This window comes from Ylistrum balloti, unplaced genomic scaffold (genome assembly GCF_031769215.1).
Source record: "Ylistrum balloti isolate Yb309-2 unplaced genomic scaffold, AGI_CSIRO_Ybal_v1 Utg369808, whole genome shotgun sequence".
NCBI classification, from domain to species: Eukaryota; Metazoa; Mollusca; class Bivalvia; order Pectinida; family Pectinidae; genus Ylistrum; species Ylistrum balloti.
In genome coordinates, this window is record NW_026781982.1 from 611,349 (window position 1) to 627,579 (window position 16,231).

Here is a 16,231-nt window from a genome sequence, read left to right on the forward strand (position 1 = left end):
TATATGCTTACATCCTCTAAATCACTAAATGTCATGTGCTGGCGAAGTTTTTCTAGCGCAACTCTTTGAGAAGTGGGTGTACTTGGGGTTATACGAGTGCGAGGAAAGGTTGAAGGGGTGCGCTGCTGACGTTCAGATGGGGGTGGAGAATCCAATGATAAGGACTGTTCTCTTTCTCTTTCCGGATTGCCTTTCTTCCGACGCTTAGTATTATCTATACCAGGGTTAGGTTTCCAGCCAGAAAAATCCTACAGGTTAGATAGAACCAGGTAAAAAAAACTTCACACCAATAAATCAAACCTGATTAGTGTTAATTAGAAAATGTATTAAAAGTGAAAACCATATTAAATGAATATGTAGAATAATTGAAATTTGTAGTCATTGTAAAAGACGCCTTGTGGTGTGTGAATATGATGTATTAGTTTTAGCAACAACATAAGCCTGAATATTTTTCACTAGCTCACCATGGACTAGTTATGGTCCTAAATCAACCAGTCTGAACTTGGTATTTCACAAGTACAGGACGTCGGGCTACTAGAATTGCACACCCCTGAATATATGTACCAACCTCCATCAGTTCTTCTTTTCAGAACTGTAAACAATTTTGGAATGTTGCAAATGTTGTTTCATAAAATGCTGAAGATGCATACAGACAAAAACCAAACCTGTATCTAATATCCAAAACTAAATATTGTTAGTACAGATGGAATTAATTAAGACTACTGTTGATAGAAATAGTGATGATAAGTCACAGTTCAGCATCAGTTGATAAGCTTCTATTGATAAGTTAGGTGTTTTTATACAATTAACACTATATATAGTAAACATGAACATGAAAATAATATGCATGATGAAAAACTACAAAAAAAGGAAGCAACATCCTTGATACTAGGGGTAATGATCAATTTCACTTTCTGCACCCCGGGAACAATTCCTGGCAAATTGAAAGCACAAGCCAAGTAATTTGATTGGTCCAGAGTGGGTTTTCTGAGAAAAAACTGACCAATCACTGACTGATATGCTCCTTTGAAGATCCAACTTCTAAGCCAGTACAGCACAACATCATGTGACCTTGCATTCATTTGATGTATATCAAACTTGTCTTTTCATCTTCTCCACAAAGTGTTACACATGGATTTAAATTTTGCCGTAAAATATTCCAGGGGTGAAAAGAGTGATAGTAAGAGTAACCCTTGGAGTATCGAGGATGGGAAACATATGAGAGTCTACAAAAAGGTTATGGTGCATAGGAAATAATGATTTATTTTTTTACCAGCCTTGACTTAAAATCAGGAAGCCTGTTAGAGCTTAGTGAATCAGATTTTACACACCTTTAAACACAAGATTCAAGGTTGTACACAATTAAAACACTTATATACTCCAGAATAAGTGCAAATTATGTGCATACATTAACATTACCAATACAACTTACTTTTCCATCACTACAAAAAAAAAATACTGTTCTAAAGACTTGATTGAAAAAGGCCCATTTAAAATTATCTGCACCTTTAGACTACCCATTTGTTGGTATTACTTTTAGACCATTTTTCTGTACTTAGAATTCTAAGACTTTCAGGGTTTCCTATTTTATAACTGGTACACAATGAAAAAGACTATTTTGATTACATGAAACTATCATACAGATAATTCTAATAAAAGAATTGTAGAGTGTTTAAACTGAAACAGTAGAAAATGGTTCTCTGGGGTCACTCTACACTGAAGATTTTTAAGATTTATTTAAATCATCAACCATCAAAAACCAATACTTACAAGGATAAAACAAAATATTAAATCCGTTTTCAGTATAATAAACAGCAACCCACTGTTTCGACTTTACCTTTATATGCCTTAAACTAAATTGGGATAGAATTCTGGTTTTCCTACAAAGAATGCTTTTCGAGAAATGTCGCTGTTTTTCCTAGCTCCATTGGGTCATGCCCCTCTAGCCCAAGGCATATCCAACATTTATGCAAACTTGAGTCCCCAGCATCCAAGGATGTCTCAAATTCAACCCCCTTCAACAAAGGATGCTTCAAATCTTTAATTAATGGTAGAGACCCATTGTTCACACAAAATTGATTACCCTTCACCAAAGGATGCTTGAACAGAACCATTTATGCAAAAATAGATTCCCCTTTCTTTCATGGATGCTTCAAACCAAATTCAAACAGAATACATAATTAATGTTATTCATAAATGAATTGTCAAATCCTTTTTGAGTCAGTTTTAAGTACCAGATAATCCTGACAATCAATGATGACTGCCTCACAGAATCTTTCATTTTTCCATAAAAAAAACCTTGATAATCCTATAGCAATGCAATGTGCAGCCCCCTCCCCTGCCCAAATTTGGACATTTATTTTCTCAAAAAAAAAAAAAAAAACCTGCACACATTATGTGGGTTTTTATGATAATTATGATATTGTTTCATGCAAATCAAAAACATTTTAGTGACATCATCTGGCAGAAAACATTAACTTTGTTAAGAAAACATAAAAAAAAACAATCTAAGGCTTACATAATGTTACTTTGAATATGATTTATAATTTCCAATTATCATATCCAAATAAAACAACAGATCTTACTACAACAAATTTAACCTACCCAGTTATTGGGTCGCAAATCGTTTGGAATGCTGTGTATACTAATATTATCCTCCTTATCTGATGCACTTGTTGACCTTTGCCATGCTTTTCTTGGTCTTGGGTCAGTGGATGCAGATTTCATGAACTGGCGATTGCCACCGGTTGCCATGTTTGACAATTCTATAACAAAACAGCAAAACATAATGAAAACCAATCCTTAAAGTTCATCGTGCTCAATCCAACAACAAAAGTTAGACAAAAAATATTCACTGACAATCTTGTCTGTTTGACAGAACCAAGAACTTTCAATGTTTTACCCAAGTTTCTCAAATAACAATGGATTCTACAATTCAGTTACATCCCTCTCCCAACAGTTTTAAGTCATCGTAGTCATTCTGTTTTTCATATCTCAATATTAAAATATCACCAGGAGTATCTTTACAATTTTCAAAATAATTGTTACATTTTCACATTTTTTGTTTTAAATAGAAAAGGCACAATATTTGATATAATGCAAACTTTGCCTTGAAAATGTTTAAGAAATATTTTGTTGTCATATCACATAGGTGGGGAAAGACTTAAGTTAAAGGCTATGCTTTTATTTTATAAGTTATAGCTAAAAAAAGATATGAATACATGCGCCTGATGGTTATAAAGTAAGCATTGGAATTATACAGAAAATATGTGTATTATGCCAAAATGCTATCTTGATGTTTTAGCACTTGAATATTCTGTCTCCCCTTCACTAGCTTCATTTAGATATCACATCACATCACAGATATAGTTCTAAATGGTGATTCTTCTTCTGACACCAAGAAACATGATCAACTTTAGTTTAAATGATGCAAAGTTATATATAATACCCTGAAGAATTTAGAGTATGTTCACATCATGATGGAAGCAAGTGTAACGTCAAGCAAAATGTTTGATGAGAATTGCTGCCTCGCTGGATGGCGACAATATTTGTAACCCTCTGAATCTTGACAAACTCTTGAAATGTTTGCCTTATCCAACCTTTCAAACTAGCACAGAGCAAAATAAACTCAAGACCAACAGACCAGCAGCTAAATGAATCTACCAGACTGACAGAGTTCTTACAGATTCTTGTTTCTGCAATTTTAAACACTGTGAGCAAGGATACTAGATATACTACATTATCTGTACACTGTGTGAACCTTGTTTATTTATTCATTTATCACAAAGGTTTTATGTCCACTACTATGGCCTTTCAATGAACTAAACATTCCAGACATACAAATCTTTAGAATTGGAAAATTTGGTGTCTCAACTATAAATGTAGGCATGTAAATTCCCTTTTTAAGGTTGGGTACAACCCTACATGTTCGGAATAGTCCCGCACTTGAAGGATTGTTACTGCTTTGATTAATCAGTTAGTTGCTCAAATACAGGGTCATTTTGAAAGAGAAACACACAAAGTTCTTTTGAAAATTGCAACGGTGTCATCTTTTTAACATGTCCTAATAGTCAGTTTGACAATGCATGTATGTAATTGCATAAGAAATATTAATTTCTGTTATCTTACTTTGTGTTAACATGACAATTTATATCACTGACTTTATTCTACATTGACCACAGTGAATAGCCAGTAGGAACATTTAATGTAAATGTCATAGGTGAGCAAGAATTTACATGTGTTCTACTTACAGCAATCAATAAGCAATGGCAGTAATAAAGTTTTTTTTTCCTACAAAAAATGTGACAACTGAATCATTCAGTTTTCATATAAAAATGCACATTAATGCATTGGTTATCTGGCCATGTCAAAATGACATGCTTTTTTCACCTTCTTTTTTTGACACTGCATTTGAGGAATTAATTGATTACTCAAAGCAGTTTCAGTAACTCATTGATTACTCAAAGCAGTAACTCTATCCTCGAATATCAGATTATTACCCATATGCGGAGTTGTGATCAAGATTTTTGAAATACATGTATATTTTTGTAATAAATTAGACATGTGGAAACCATACACAACGATGCTGCAATGACGCACGCTGAGCATACATATTGGATTTTGACCACACCGTAATTAAAACCGGCGGGTCCTAAAGCAATTTGAGGAGCTGGGGTGACGAGGGTAAGGGACAGTCCGCTGGGCTCTGACTATCTATCCAAGATTGTATTTTGTCGCGGACAGATGATCGAGACAAAATAAAATCGCAGACAGCCAGAACCCTCGTACTTGGTAGGCAGATCATAACACAAGACAATATAATGCAGAATTTCAGTGTTGTCTTGGCAATGACGCAAAAATGAACAATTTATTGCTGAAAGTAAGATCAAAGATACCAAAATGTACATCAGTTAAAACCAACGATTTACAATTTCACAGTCCCTAGTTTCACATTTAAGAATGTGCATGAAATATCTTGTCAGAGCACAAACCCGTAACCTTTCATTTGCAACAAAAACACACGATACAATCACGCATTATACATTTATGAATATTTCTGTTCACTTAAAAAAAATTACGAAAATATTTAGAAATGTACCGGGACACTTTATAGTCGCAAACCCTTGATTTTTGGCTCGTCTGCAAAGTATCAGCGTTCTCTAAACACATTCCAAAGCGGCCATATTGACGCCGCGTACTAATTTAAAACTTGTCACTTTTCGATACAATTCATGTAAAAGAAACTTGTGGATAATGCGAAAGCAATATCGTATTTTAATAACATGATAATGCGAATGAAAGCGATAAGAATCATAATATAGTGCAACCACTGATTAGAATAGAAACGAAAGAAGGATTTATTTTCGTTGCGTACTTTGCCTACAAACCTCCGCGCGCGTTAAATGTTAAACTGTCAATCATTGGCCGACAGCATGAAAGGTGCATTCGGTGTGACAAAGTGTGATCTTTAACGAACGTATCATACATGTTAACATATGTTTACCAACAATACAACATATCTTACAGCTGTTATAAAATTTGATAGCAAATAAATTATCCACTAATCAAAAATCTTTCAATTACTATTTTGAACAATACCAGAAATAATTGCATCATCCTCGAACAAACCGGAAGTGGCAGCATATCATTTATGCAGAATAGCTAGTCAGTCTTTCAAAAGGTCGGGGAATTGGACGACAAAATGGAAAGAAGAAATAAATAAATAAATAAATAAATACGTTAACATCACCTGAAAATAATGTCAGATATTTATAAACAAAATTTTGTTTCTTTACCATTTTTAAGATATAGTGTCATATTGATATTGATTATACAGATCATAACGTCATAAATGAGAGCGTCCCAGAACCGCACTCGTCTGTCAAATGGACAGTGCTCGATCTGTGTTGACTATAATTTAACAAGGAAGAACAAAAGCTTATGTGAGTAAATGCTTCTGGAAAAGGATACATATGTAGGTATTATGCGAAGGTTTCTGACATCCAGCACTACAGTTGCAAGGTTTTCCCATAAACATCACACGCCCCCAGCCTCTCTACCTGTGTTCTGAGCTGACAGATACACTTCTGGAGTCACTTTTGGCGATTCCATTTTCTGAAAGACATAGTTTTTAAAATTTTGATCGTAAGAATACCTGAGACCCTTAGAGTTCTAATCCTCTAACTTACATACACCTATCAGTAATGTATGAAAGTTTAGAGAGAGGATTTAATAGACCAACAATTTCTGTCTTTAAAACGATTATTTGATGCAAGAGTATAACCATTACAGTTGTAGATATAAATAACAGCATAATAAATGTGAATATTCTTTGGTTAAAATCTTATAGAGACAGGGATTTTTTGTCAAGGGATTTACATCCTCTGAGTTGAAAGACGTTAAGAGAGTGCATCCCTTGATGTTTCCGGAGAAGGAAAATGAAGTAACTGTGTAGATCAAACTCAGTTATCAGATCAATCCGGTTCTTTATCATTCCTTATTTCTTTCTCTAATTGTTTTTCTTCAAATAGGTTACTTTGGGTCAGGATTGCCTCTTTCCAAAACCAAACTCACATATTCTTAATTGAAGGTTCATAGACACACTTTCAAAAGGTTAATGTTCTTGGCAATCAAATTTGTGGTGGAAAAAAAAAGAAGAAAAAAAAGACTGTCAAAGGGGAATTGATACTTGAAAAATATCAGCTTGACCTGTCTCAACAAAATTTTTATTTAGGAAATGATAAAGAATATTTCCAATTTCATTTAATTTACCAGGTATATTTACAGATTTTCATTATACACTTTATCCAAGTTTTGAGCAACTGTGGTCAGATTTCTTATGTCACTCTTTAATAGTCCATTTACGATGTTACAAGACTCAGGTAACAAGGTAAAGAGTGAAATGAAAGATCAGGGCCCGTATTCATGAAACTATTCTCATGATCAAGTGTAGATTTTGTGCTCAAGGAAACTTTTTTATAATTCACCTAAATGATATAAAATAATGCAAATGTTAAATTTAAACCTTGAATATAGCTTTCACTTGAAGTCCTTTCAAAATTGTCTTTCAATCTTCGGCAAAATCAGCCTTATTTATTAATTTTTTAATTTAAACAAGACACAAGATTTGAGCACAAAATTCATGCTTGAGCATGAGAATGGTTACATGTATACGGGCTCACTGGTGATGTTATAATTAGATTGTACGAGCAGAGACCAGTAAGGTGACTCAGTGGACTCCCAACTTCTACATATCAGTTGACACACTAAATCAATGGATCCTACTTTGGATTTTACTATACATGTAACTGTTTTTGGTCAAATTGTTTGATTATTTATTCTCTCATTGGATCAGAATGGGGAGCAGAGGCCTATGAAATTTACCTGGTACTTGTTTCATAAACTTTGAAGGTAAAGGCATAAATGTGAAGGCATTACACACATGATAACACATTATAGATTTATCTGTTTTATAGAGCGTTTACATGTCTGTCACTGAATTCTTCCCATTATGTATTGATTGAACATTGAACCTCTCGTTAACAACATTAATGTTCTACAAAATATTAAGATTGATGCCAGTGATATTGCAAGTCACATATCTTATTTTTCACAGGTTCCATGTCTTCATGGAAGAAGACATGAAAAGAAAGATACATTAAGAAAAAAAAGGAAAAGTGAACTTGATGTTATTTGTTGAAAATATGGCACACATAACTATGGTGTTAGTTTTTACTGTGATAACTCTAAGTATATATGATTACATTATAAGATTGAAAATGCAAACTTCATCCTAATTTTATGAATAATTTTGCAGGTAACCAGAACACTTTCCTACACAGCAAATAAGGATAAGAATGGCAGGAAACTACTACTTTGTGATTGTTGGTCACCATGACAACCCTGTATTTGAAATGGATTTTGTTCCTCAAAGTAGAGCCAATGAACCAAAGGTTTGTTTTGTGTTGTGTTTTGTTTTTATTGATGTAATTTTATTACAATACACATACAATACACATGTACCATGTATAGCAGTCCTGCATGTAGGATGTAAAGACATAAAGAAATTGTAGTAATTGCTCCTATAAATGTTATACTATCAGTCCACTATATGTATTTACTTGTCACATAATGTTGACCATTGTTGTTTATTGTAGAAGGATGACCATCGTCACTTGAACCAATTTGTAGCCCATGAAGCTCTGGATCTTGTGGATGAACAGATGTGGACCACAAACAACATGTACCTCAAAATTGTAGACAAATTTAATGAGTGGTTTGTCTCCGCTTTTGTCACAGCAAGTCGTATCCTTTTGTTGCTCAGAATTTGTCTTCAACCATTTAAGTTGAAATGACTTTGTAGACTAAACTAAATATACCTAAAACACATGAAATGACTTTGTAGAGTTTGTAGACTAAACTAAATATACCTAAAACACATGAAATGACTTTGTAGAATTTTGCAACTAAATATTAACTAAACTTGCCTACAACACATGAAATGACTTTGTAGAGTTTGCAGACTTAACTAAACTTGCCTACAACACATGAAATGACTTTGTAGAGTTTGCAGACTTAACTTAACTTGCCTAAAACACATGAAATGACTTTGTAGAGTTTGCAGACTTAACTAAACTTGCCTAAAACACATGAAATGACTTTGTAGAGTTTGCAGACTTAACTAAACTTGCCTAAAACACATGAAATGACTTTGTAGAGTTTGCAGACTTAACTAAACTTGCCTACAACACATGAAATGACTTTGTAGAGTTTGCAGACTTAACTAAACTTGCCTACAACACATGAAATGACTTTGTAGAGTTTGCAGACTTAACTAAACTTGCCTACAACACATGAAATGACTTTGTAGAGTTTGCAGACTTAACTTAATGTGCCTAAAAACACAAAATGTCTTTGTAGTTTGTAGATTTACCTGGTAACTAAATGTGCCTGAAACACTTTTTACTGTTTAAGTTGTTATCTTGGATGGTGAAGATTTTTGCGGCTTTAACAAATTCTTGAAGCAGAAAAGAAACAGATTATAATTTGCTGTGTTAATTTTGCTTTCAAGGTATCTATATTTTTCATAATTTGATTTTAACCTGGTATTAGAGAAAACTGAACCACTCAAAAAATGATATTGATAATAATTAATGTACTAATTAAGTGTTGGAACTTACGTCTCTCTAGGCGCAAGAAGCTCATTCATTTCCTTTTTGAAATAGAGTATGTGGAATAGTATATTATGATAACAGTGGGAGATTCAGTTACTCTTTAGTGACTAATAAAAGTACAAACTTACTACTAGTGATTTTTGAGGATGTTGATGTAATTTCCTTCAGTAATAGTTGTTCCGATAATCAGAAAGTAGAGAAAAATTGAAAATCATTCCTTTTTCTACCAAAAACAAATCTTAAAGGAAAATATATTTTTAAGGTCAATATATATAAGCGTGTGAAAATTCTATTAAGAAATCAGTTTTATTGTTCCTTAATTAAATACAAGGCATGAGGTTTATGATGCTGCATGATACAAAAAACGAAGACGGAATTCGAAACTTCTTCACCGAAATGTATGAAATTTATATCAAGGTGAGCGATGTCATTTTGTAGTTATTGATGTACAGAATTTTTAATGTCACAGGTAATGGTTGTCCTCATAGAGTGATGTGGAGAACAAAAGGAAATATTGAAGAATAGAAACCGTAGACTCCGTATGAAATATATCAAATCTTTCATCATTGAAAATATGAATGAATAAATAAATAATAATCACAGATTATATCCACAATGTCAAATATCATGTCCCTGCTAGGTTGTGTTATGAAGGTTAAATGTATACAGTTTATGGAAAAAATTTTAGGTAATATGATCCTCATATACACCAGAATTTCAAATTTTCAACTTGTAAAATCTTGGATCAGATGTTATTGTGGTCCTGTTTGATTATTTGTCAGCAGCTTTGTTTGAAATTGTATTTTGTTCATCATGTGCTGTTTTCTGTTTTGTAGCATTCCATGAATCCATTTTATGAAACAAACAAGCCAATTGAGTCACCAAGTTTTGAAAAGAAATGCCAGTTATTTGGAAGGAGATATTTGATTGGATAACATTTTTTTTAATATTGAAATAATGGAAGACAATTGTATTTATAATGAGTGAGAGTGAAATGTTTGAATTCATGGACATATGAATTTTGATTGTTGTATGTTTCCGAGTGAGAGCATGGAAGTTTTGAGTATGGCTTTGTGTACTTGCATGCATTGTAAGTGCTAAATCTTTGATATTGTATTGAATAGCTAGCTAGTTATGTCCTAGGCTGTCTAGATCTTCAGAATGAGCAGGTCCAAGGTGGCTCAACCCCTAGAGCTAAAACCATCCTGTTGAAAAAATGAATTTGGAAAAAGTTTTACAGATTAATTTCTTGGTATATGTACCTTCATGGAGACATTTTAAACATTCAAATGAAAAAATATAAATAATAATGTTGGTTTAAATAGCAGAAGGATGCTTTTGAAATGAAAATAATGTGCAATATGTACGTGTGACTCTCTTTATGATTGCTATTACCGTTTTTTGCCTAGTAAAAACTCTCTATCCAACCGTTTACATTTACTTATATAAATTATAAATATGCTGACTGTGGTAATTAAGATCTCCACATATCTACACTTGGTGAGTAGAACAAAGGTGTTACTATTTAGACCAGGCTAAATCACAATGTGATCACAAAAGAAATAAATGTAACCCTGGTAAAATACTAGTCGCAATATACCACTTGGCTAGAGAGAACTTCTCTTTAGCTCGATTGGTTGAGCGCCAGACTAGTAAGTCAGGGGTCCCAGGTTGGATTCCTAGCGGAGGCATTGAAATAAATAATGACCTCTGTTACATGAAGAAAAAATTATTTTATGGAACTTAAGTTTAAAGTTACTTTCCAGATCAGAAATATATAGAATTAGATGTTCTGTGCTCATAAGGGTGTATAAGTTGAATTCTATAGTAATATGAGAGTCTTACTAGAGACTTGTGTAGAACATTTAAAAGAATTATTATTGCATTAACATAGCAAATCGTTGAATTGCCAAGGTAAATTGTAGTTACACTAACAGATCACAGACAGTTGTTGACACAACAAAAATGTGACAGGGAGGAAGAATTGTAACAAAGTAACCATGAAATTCCTGGAGTGACGACAACACGTCCATTCCTCTCCAGTTCAGGTTTACCTTACAGTAAGAGGGAGGAAGACAGTTGTAACAAAGTAACCATGAGATTAGAAGTGTTGTCAAGGCATTTAAATCTTGTAAAAGCTGGGATGGTGTTATTGACAATATCTTTTGCATACGATGTAAGAACAATAATTGCTTTGTTTTGGAAATGTTCTCACATGCTCATGCACATGTTAAGTGTATATCTAAAAATATGTAGATCAGTTCCTTTCACTAACATTACATACTGTATCTATTGGTATTCATAACTTTGGAATTTCTGAACATTAAACTTTGAAGTGACAGGATTTTTTCAAATTTTGTCACAGTTTCGCCAGTGAAATAAACCAGAGTGACATTTTGGTACAAGGCAAATTGCATCATCACTGCATCATTTCTACATTCTGTGAACTTTATATATATTGGTCTGGAGTCACACCTATGAATAATATAAATATTTTGTCATGTAGGTGAGTTATCTATGATGTTCAATGGGGAACCATTAAATATTCTCTGGGAGTAAAAGTGAAGATAGAGTGAGAGTTTGAAACGATGTGTAATCACTACAAGTACATGAAAAGACTGAGATATCAAGGCTGATGAATTATTGTGTTCAAAATTCCACATTAATAGAACAGTAGTGCCTAATGTCATAGCACCTAATGATGAAGTGATCTTTTGTATCTCCTGAGAGAGACAAGCTATGTTTTTACCATGTTACCAGATACAACATCTGTCTATAATAAAATCAGTTTATATGCATTGAACTTAAATGATTAAAATATTTGAAATCGGCTTTGTTGATAATTTGTTAATGTATATTAAAAAAACAAATTTATCCCAATCGGATACTGTCACCCACCTTTGATGAACTTTGCTAGTTCGGGTATTTTTCATCCACAATATCCTATCTCTTCTACACAGTATATTATAATACAGGTGAAAGTAAAATCTCAGGCTGTCTTGGATATTAGAGGCAGTTCGAAGATTTTGATATATCTGACCCTTCTGACTTTAATGGTGGCTTCTGGTCATTGCACTGTCATTGTAGCAGATTTTTACATATTTGACATCTGTGACCTTGAAAGGGGCAAACGCTATAAATTTCAAATTTGTTTGAGTAGGCTGCTGACCAAATAACACTACCATGGGCCTCTTGGTTAGTAAAGTTTGATACTTGTGACCTTTAAACTGGGTCAAGGTCATTCACTTGAACAAATGCTGTATCCGGTCATTCAAGCTACAGGTGGATTATAGGGAATTGGTACCAAAAACTCACATTGAACACTTCCGTAAATTTCCGTGGTGGTCTCTTCTGGAGTTACCATTAAGACATTGCGGATGCAATGACAAGTGGCTATATTGTCAAATCATCTGGAATTTCTTATGAATCTAAAAATGTTGCATTCTCATTTAGAATCATTACTGACCATGTCCGTATATTTTCAGAGCATCATTTCGACAGTTCTTGAGAAAATGGTAAACGAACAACAAATGTAAAAAAAAAATTAGACTAACAGCTGCAAGTAGCTGGAGCATTTGATGAAAAAACGTATCTGCCATGTTTAAGGAAGATCCCTTACAGTTGTTCCAGAGAAATAATGACATCTAATTTTAAATTTCAAAATTCAGAGTTACCTCTGGTAGCCATCTTGCATGTACATCGATAGGAACCATATTAAACTACTCCTATAACATAAGAGGCTGCTGGTTGGCCATTTTATTATCCGACATTATTGCGCCAACTGCGACCTCTTAATACCAAAGTACTATTTTTAAAGCTCATTCCGCCCGAAATCTGATCGGAAAGAAATATTCAATTTTATAAAACCTCTTACATTGTTGGAATAATATTAGACATGCCATATGTAGTTACCACAAGACGCCTTCAGCATGTCTTGGAAAATAGCTGAAACAACTCTGGATGACAAGCTCTAAAATGGCTTTCTGGTGACCCATTTTTAATGTCTGATCAATTTTAAATGCGACAAGAAAAGCATGGAACCATGCTGAACACCAGGTCATAGTTTCTAGCACATACTAACAATCTGAATCAACCATGACAAGCATGTTGGATATCTAGTGAAGAGAGACGTATATAGCACATATAATTTATACCATGTAGGTCTCTGATTAAATGCAAATTTAAAATGAAATTCCTTCTGAACATTCCCTTTACGTTAAAAAGATTTCTATTGCGATTCCAGAAAAAGTATTAGCAATGTATTTGTTCTCTTTCATGACAGCCACAGACGAAAATTTATTTACCTGTTTGAAAGGCCTTTCACCTGTTACATCTGATGGTTCGTCACAGAAAATATTGAAAAGCAAGGATACTTATAAAATTATTGTTGTACGTTTGTGTCCCAGATACGATAATACTTTAAAATGTTTTTTTAAAGAATTGTAGTATATTACCGTGTGAGATGAAACAGGCCGATTAAAAATAAGCAAAAAATCTAATATCTAAGTCTAAGTATAACCTTTGTCTGTTGATTAGTTTCATCAGACCAGTTTAGCTCACCATGCCACCATTTTCACCGCTTCGTAATCAAATTCTCACACACTCAATGGAAACCCCTCTAGGGAGTTTATTAGAGTGAAACTCGTTAACAAGGACTACTTGTTGTCCAAGGACTTGCTCCATAACAAAGGATATCATACCTTCATGTTATCCAGTCTTCCATGAGACAAATATCAGTCATGTTTCAGTATTAGTATTATAGTAATCCTTATGTCCAGTTAATAAGTATGGACCTTCCTCGTTTGTATTGGACTCCAAAACTTCACGCTAAAATCCATATAAACAATGGATTCCAAATGGGCCTTGTCTAACAAGCAGCACGCTATCATCCCAAGTACTTGTAGAGATAACTGGGTTATTGATTATCATTTTTATTCGTCCCTGAACACATCTCTAGTCTGCTATAGGAATATTTGAATTTTTCTATATTGTACACACTACCAAAACACACACCAATTAAAAAACAAAACAAAAACAACATTCACTTTCCTTTTCAAATATATCAGTATATAATTGTGAATAACACTGGAGTGTATTTTGTGAAATCACGTTAAAAAACCCATGGTTTTGTCTTTAACTAGAAATTTATTAACAAGCCATCCTTCCATGTCAGTCAAGAACTATTGTGCTTTGTATTATCATCATCAAATAAAGGCCTATTTCAAACTGCATGGTTTTCAAATTTCACTGTGCTATTTAATTTTGACAGCTGAAGTTGCCAATATTTCTTCAGATCTATTTAGTAGAACATCCTATTATCACATGTATTTCCGTTTAAAGGCCACCAAACTGGGTTTTGAATGTTAAAAATTTGTTGACGCTATTTCTAAACAAGAGGCCCAAGGGGCCTTAATGGTCACCTGAGGATATATGTCAATAATCTGGGGATTTTAAAATGTTGCAAAAATGTAACAACACTTGTGCAGGACTGTGTGTAAAACATCTGTACCAAGTTTGAACATGATCCACCCATTGGTTCTTGAAAGGAAGTCCAAAATGTCAAAACAGAGGCCAGGGTTGCACATTTATATAAAGCAAATAATGTTTTCATTTACAAGTTGAAATATAGCTTAGTAGATACATGTATAGCTAAAGTATACAAAAAATCAGATCAATTTCAAGTCTATCCACAATCTTTTCCTTGCCTAATACAATAAGGCATACAACTAAAAAGACTCACATAAAACAATGTGAAAAAATCCTGTGGTACTTCTGAGACAGTAATATATATGTATCAAGGCTGAGAAATATAGTGCTACCACAGGTATTGAACCATATTATACATGAAGCTCAGAACATAGAAGGTTCAGCCAGTAATAAGATCCAGGTTTGATGAAAGATCTGGCTACACATTTTTTCTCACCTATATGGTTGTCATAAACAAACAACATGTCTTTATTAAAGATTAATATGTAACAAATATCAGAAGGGCTAATTTTGGACCAGTTATTTTTATTCTCACAAACTTTGCAGTTTTTTGCCTAAACATCATCTATATGAAGTTACACTTTTGGTTCAGGACAACAAGATTTGCTAAGATTTAACAAATTCTACACCTTTCTGCCCCTTAAATATGCCACCCATTGAGGCCACATCTTTTTCTATTGTAAACTTAAAGAAGCTTACTTTACCTAATTTTACTCCTTTTTTACAACAATCTGGGGCCCCTATTGCAGCCATTACTTTTTTTCCCCCAAACTAAATGTGTCTTATTACACAGATGCTTTTTGCTTAGTGTCATTGTAACCCAAAAACATGGTCAATGACATTAGAACCCATTTTCAAAACAAAATCTAATTGACCCCTTTTTGCCCCAGAACCCCTCAGACACTTTTTTTCAACTCAAAGTCACATGATCTTCACTAGGGGACCCTATATACTAAATTTGGTTGAAATCCATCAACTTTGAATTTTGACCCCTTTTTAGTGCCCCCTGGAGGGCCTGTTTATGACCCATTTTTTTTCTAATTCGCAAACTTTATAGACCTTGCTCTGAGAATCATTAATTTTGAATTTTAGGAAAATCTGAATGTTGGTTCATACGAAGCAGATATTTAAAGATTTACCTTATTTTACCCCCTTTTTCACCCTCCTGGGGCCCCTATTGGGGCCACGCCCTTTTTCTTCGCAAACTTGAAGTGGCTTCCCGTGGGGATGCTTTGTGCCAAGTTTGGTCAAAATTCATCCACTGGTTCTTGAGAAGAAGTCATTTAAAGAAGGTTTTTACATATGGCCCCTTTTACACCACTTATGTGCTCAGAAGGGGACATTATCGCTTTTTTCAACTTAATTTCACATGTCCTTCACTAAGGAATGCTTTCTACCAAATTTGGTTGAAATCGGTCAAAGTTGAATTTTCTTCCCTTTTAAGCGCCCCTTAGTGAGGACGTTTTTGACCCGATTATTTTCCATTCACAAACTTTGTAGACCTTGCCATAAGGACCCTAAATATCATATATGAATTTAATCTGATTGTTGGTTCATGAAGAGAAGATTTT

General features: G+C 33.7%; 2 protein-coding genes across 7 annotated transcripts in view; one reads left to right on the forward strand and one right to left on the reverse strand.

Annotated features, from left to right (window-relative positions):
- LOC132544706 (pericentriolar material 1 protein-like) overlaps positions 1-5,132 on the reverse strand; it is a 40,387-nt gene extending 35,255 nt beyond the window's left edge. For all 4 annotated transcript variants that reach the window (XR_009554010.1, XM_060208346.1, XM_060208347.1 and 1 more), the window contains exons 1-3: positions 5,099-5,132; positions 2,605-2,765; positions 12-248 (exon numbers count right to left, since the gene is read on the reverse strand). Coding sequence is in view for 3 of the 4 variants with exons in the window: in XM_060208346.1 (XP_060064329.1) it covers positions 12-248; positions 2,605-2,754 (387 nt within the window). In the remaining variant the exon portion in view is untranslated. The remainder of the gene's footprint in view (positions 1-11; positions 249-2,604; positions 2,766-5,098) is intronic.
- A 732-nt stretch (positions 5,133-5,864) lies between these two features.
- On the forward strand, positions 5,865-12,003 carry LOC132544720 (trafficking protein particle complex subunit 2-like). 3 transcript variants are annotated; one of them, XM_060208363.1, is made up of 6 exons: positions 5,924-5,942; positions 7,355-7,410; positions 7,817-7,952; positions 8,157-8,304; positions 9,505-9,590; positions 10,010-12,003. In XM_060208363.1, exons 3-6 carry the CDS (start codon positions 7,857-7,859, stop codon positions 10,106-10,108), a joined length of 429 nt encoding a protein of 142 aa, XP_060064346.1. In that variant the 5' UTR covers positions 5,924-5,942; positions 7,355-7,410; positions 7,817-7,856; the 3' UTR covers positions 10,109-12,003. The 3 variants fall into 3 exon arrangements, with proteins under 3 accessions (XP_060064347.1, XP_060064346.1, XP_060064348.1); XM_060208364.1 differs by lacking the exon at positions 7,355-7,410 and having other exon boundaries at positions 5,865-5,942; XM_060208365.1 differs by lacking the exons at positions 5,924-5,942; positions 7,355-7,410 and adding an exon at positions 5,961-5,974.
- Positions 12,004-16,231: the final 4,228 nt, after the last annotated feature.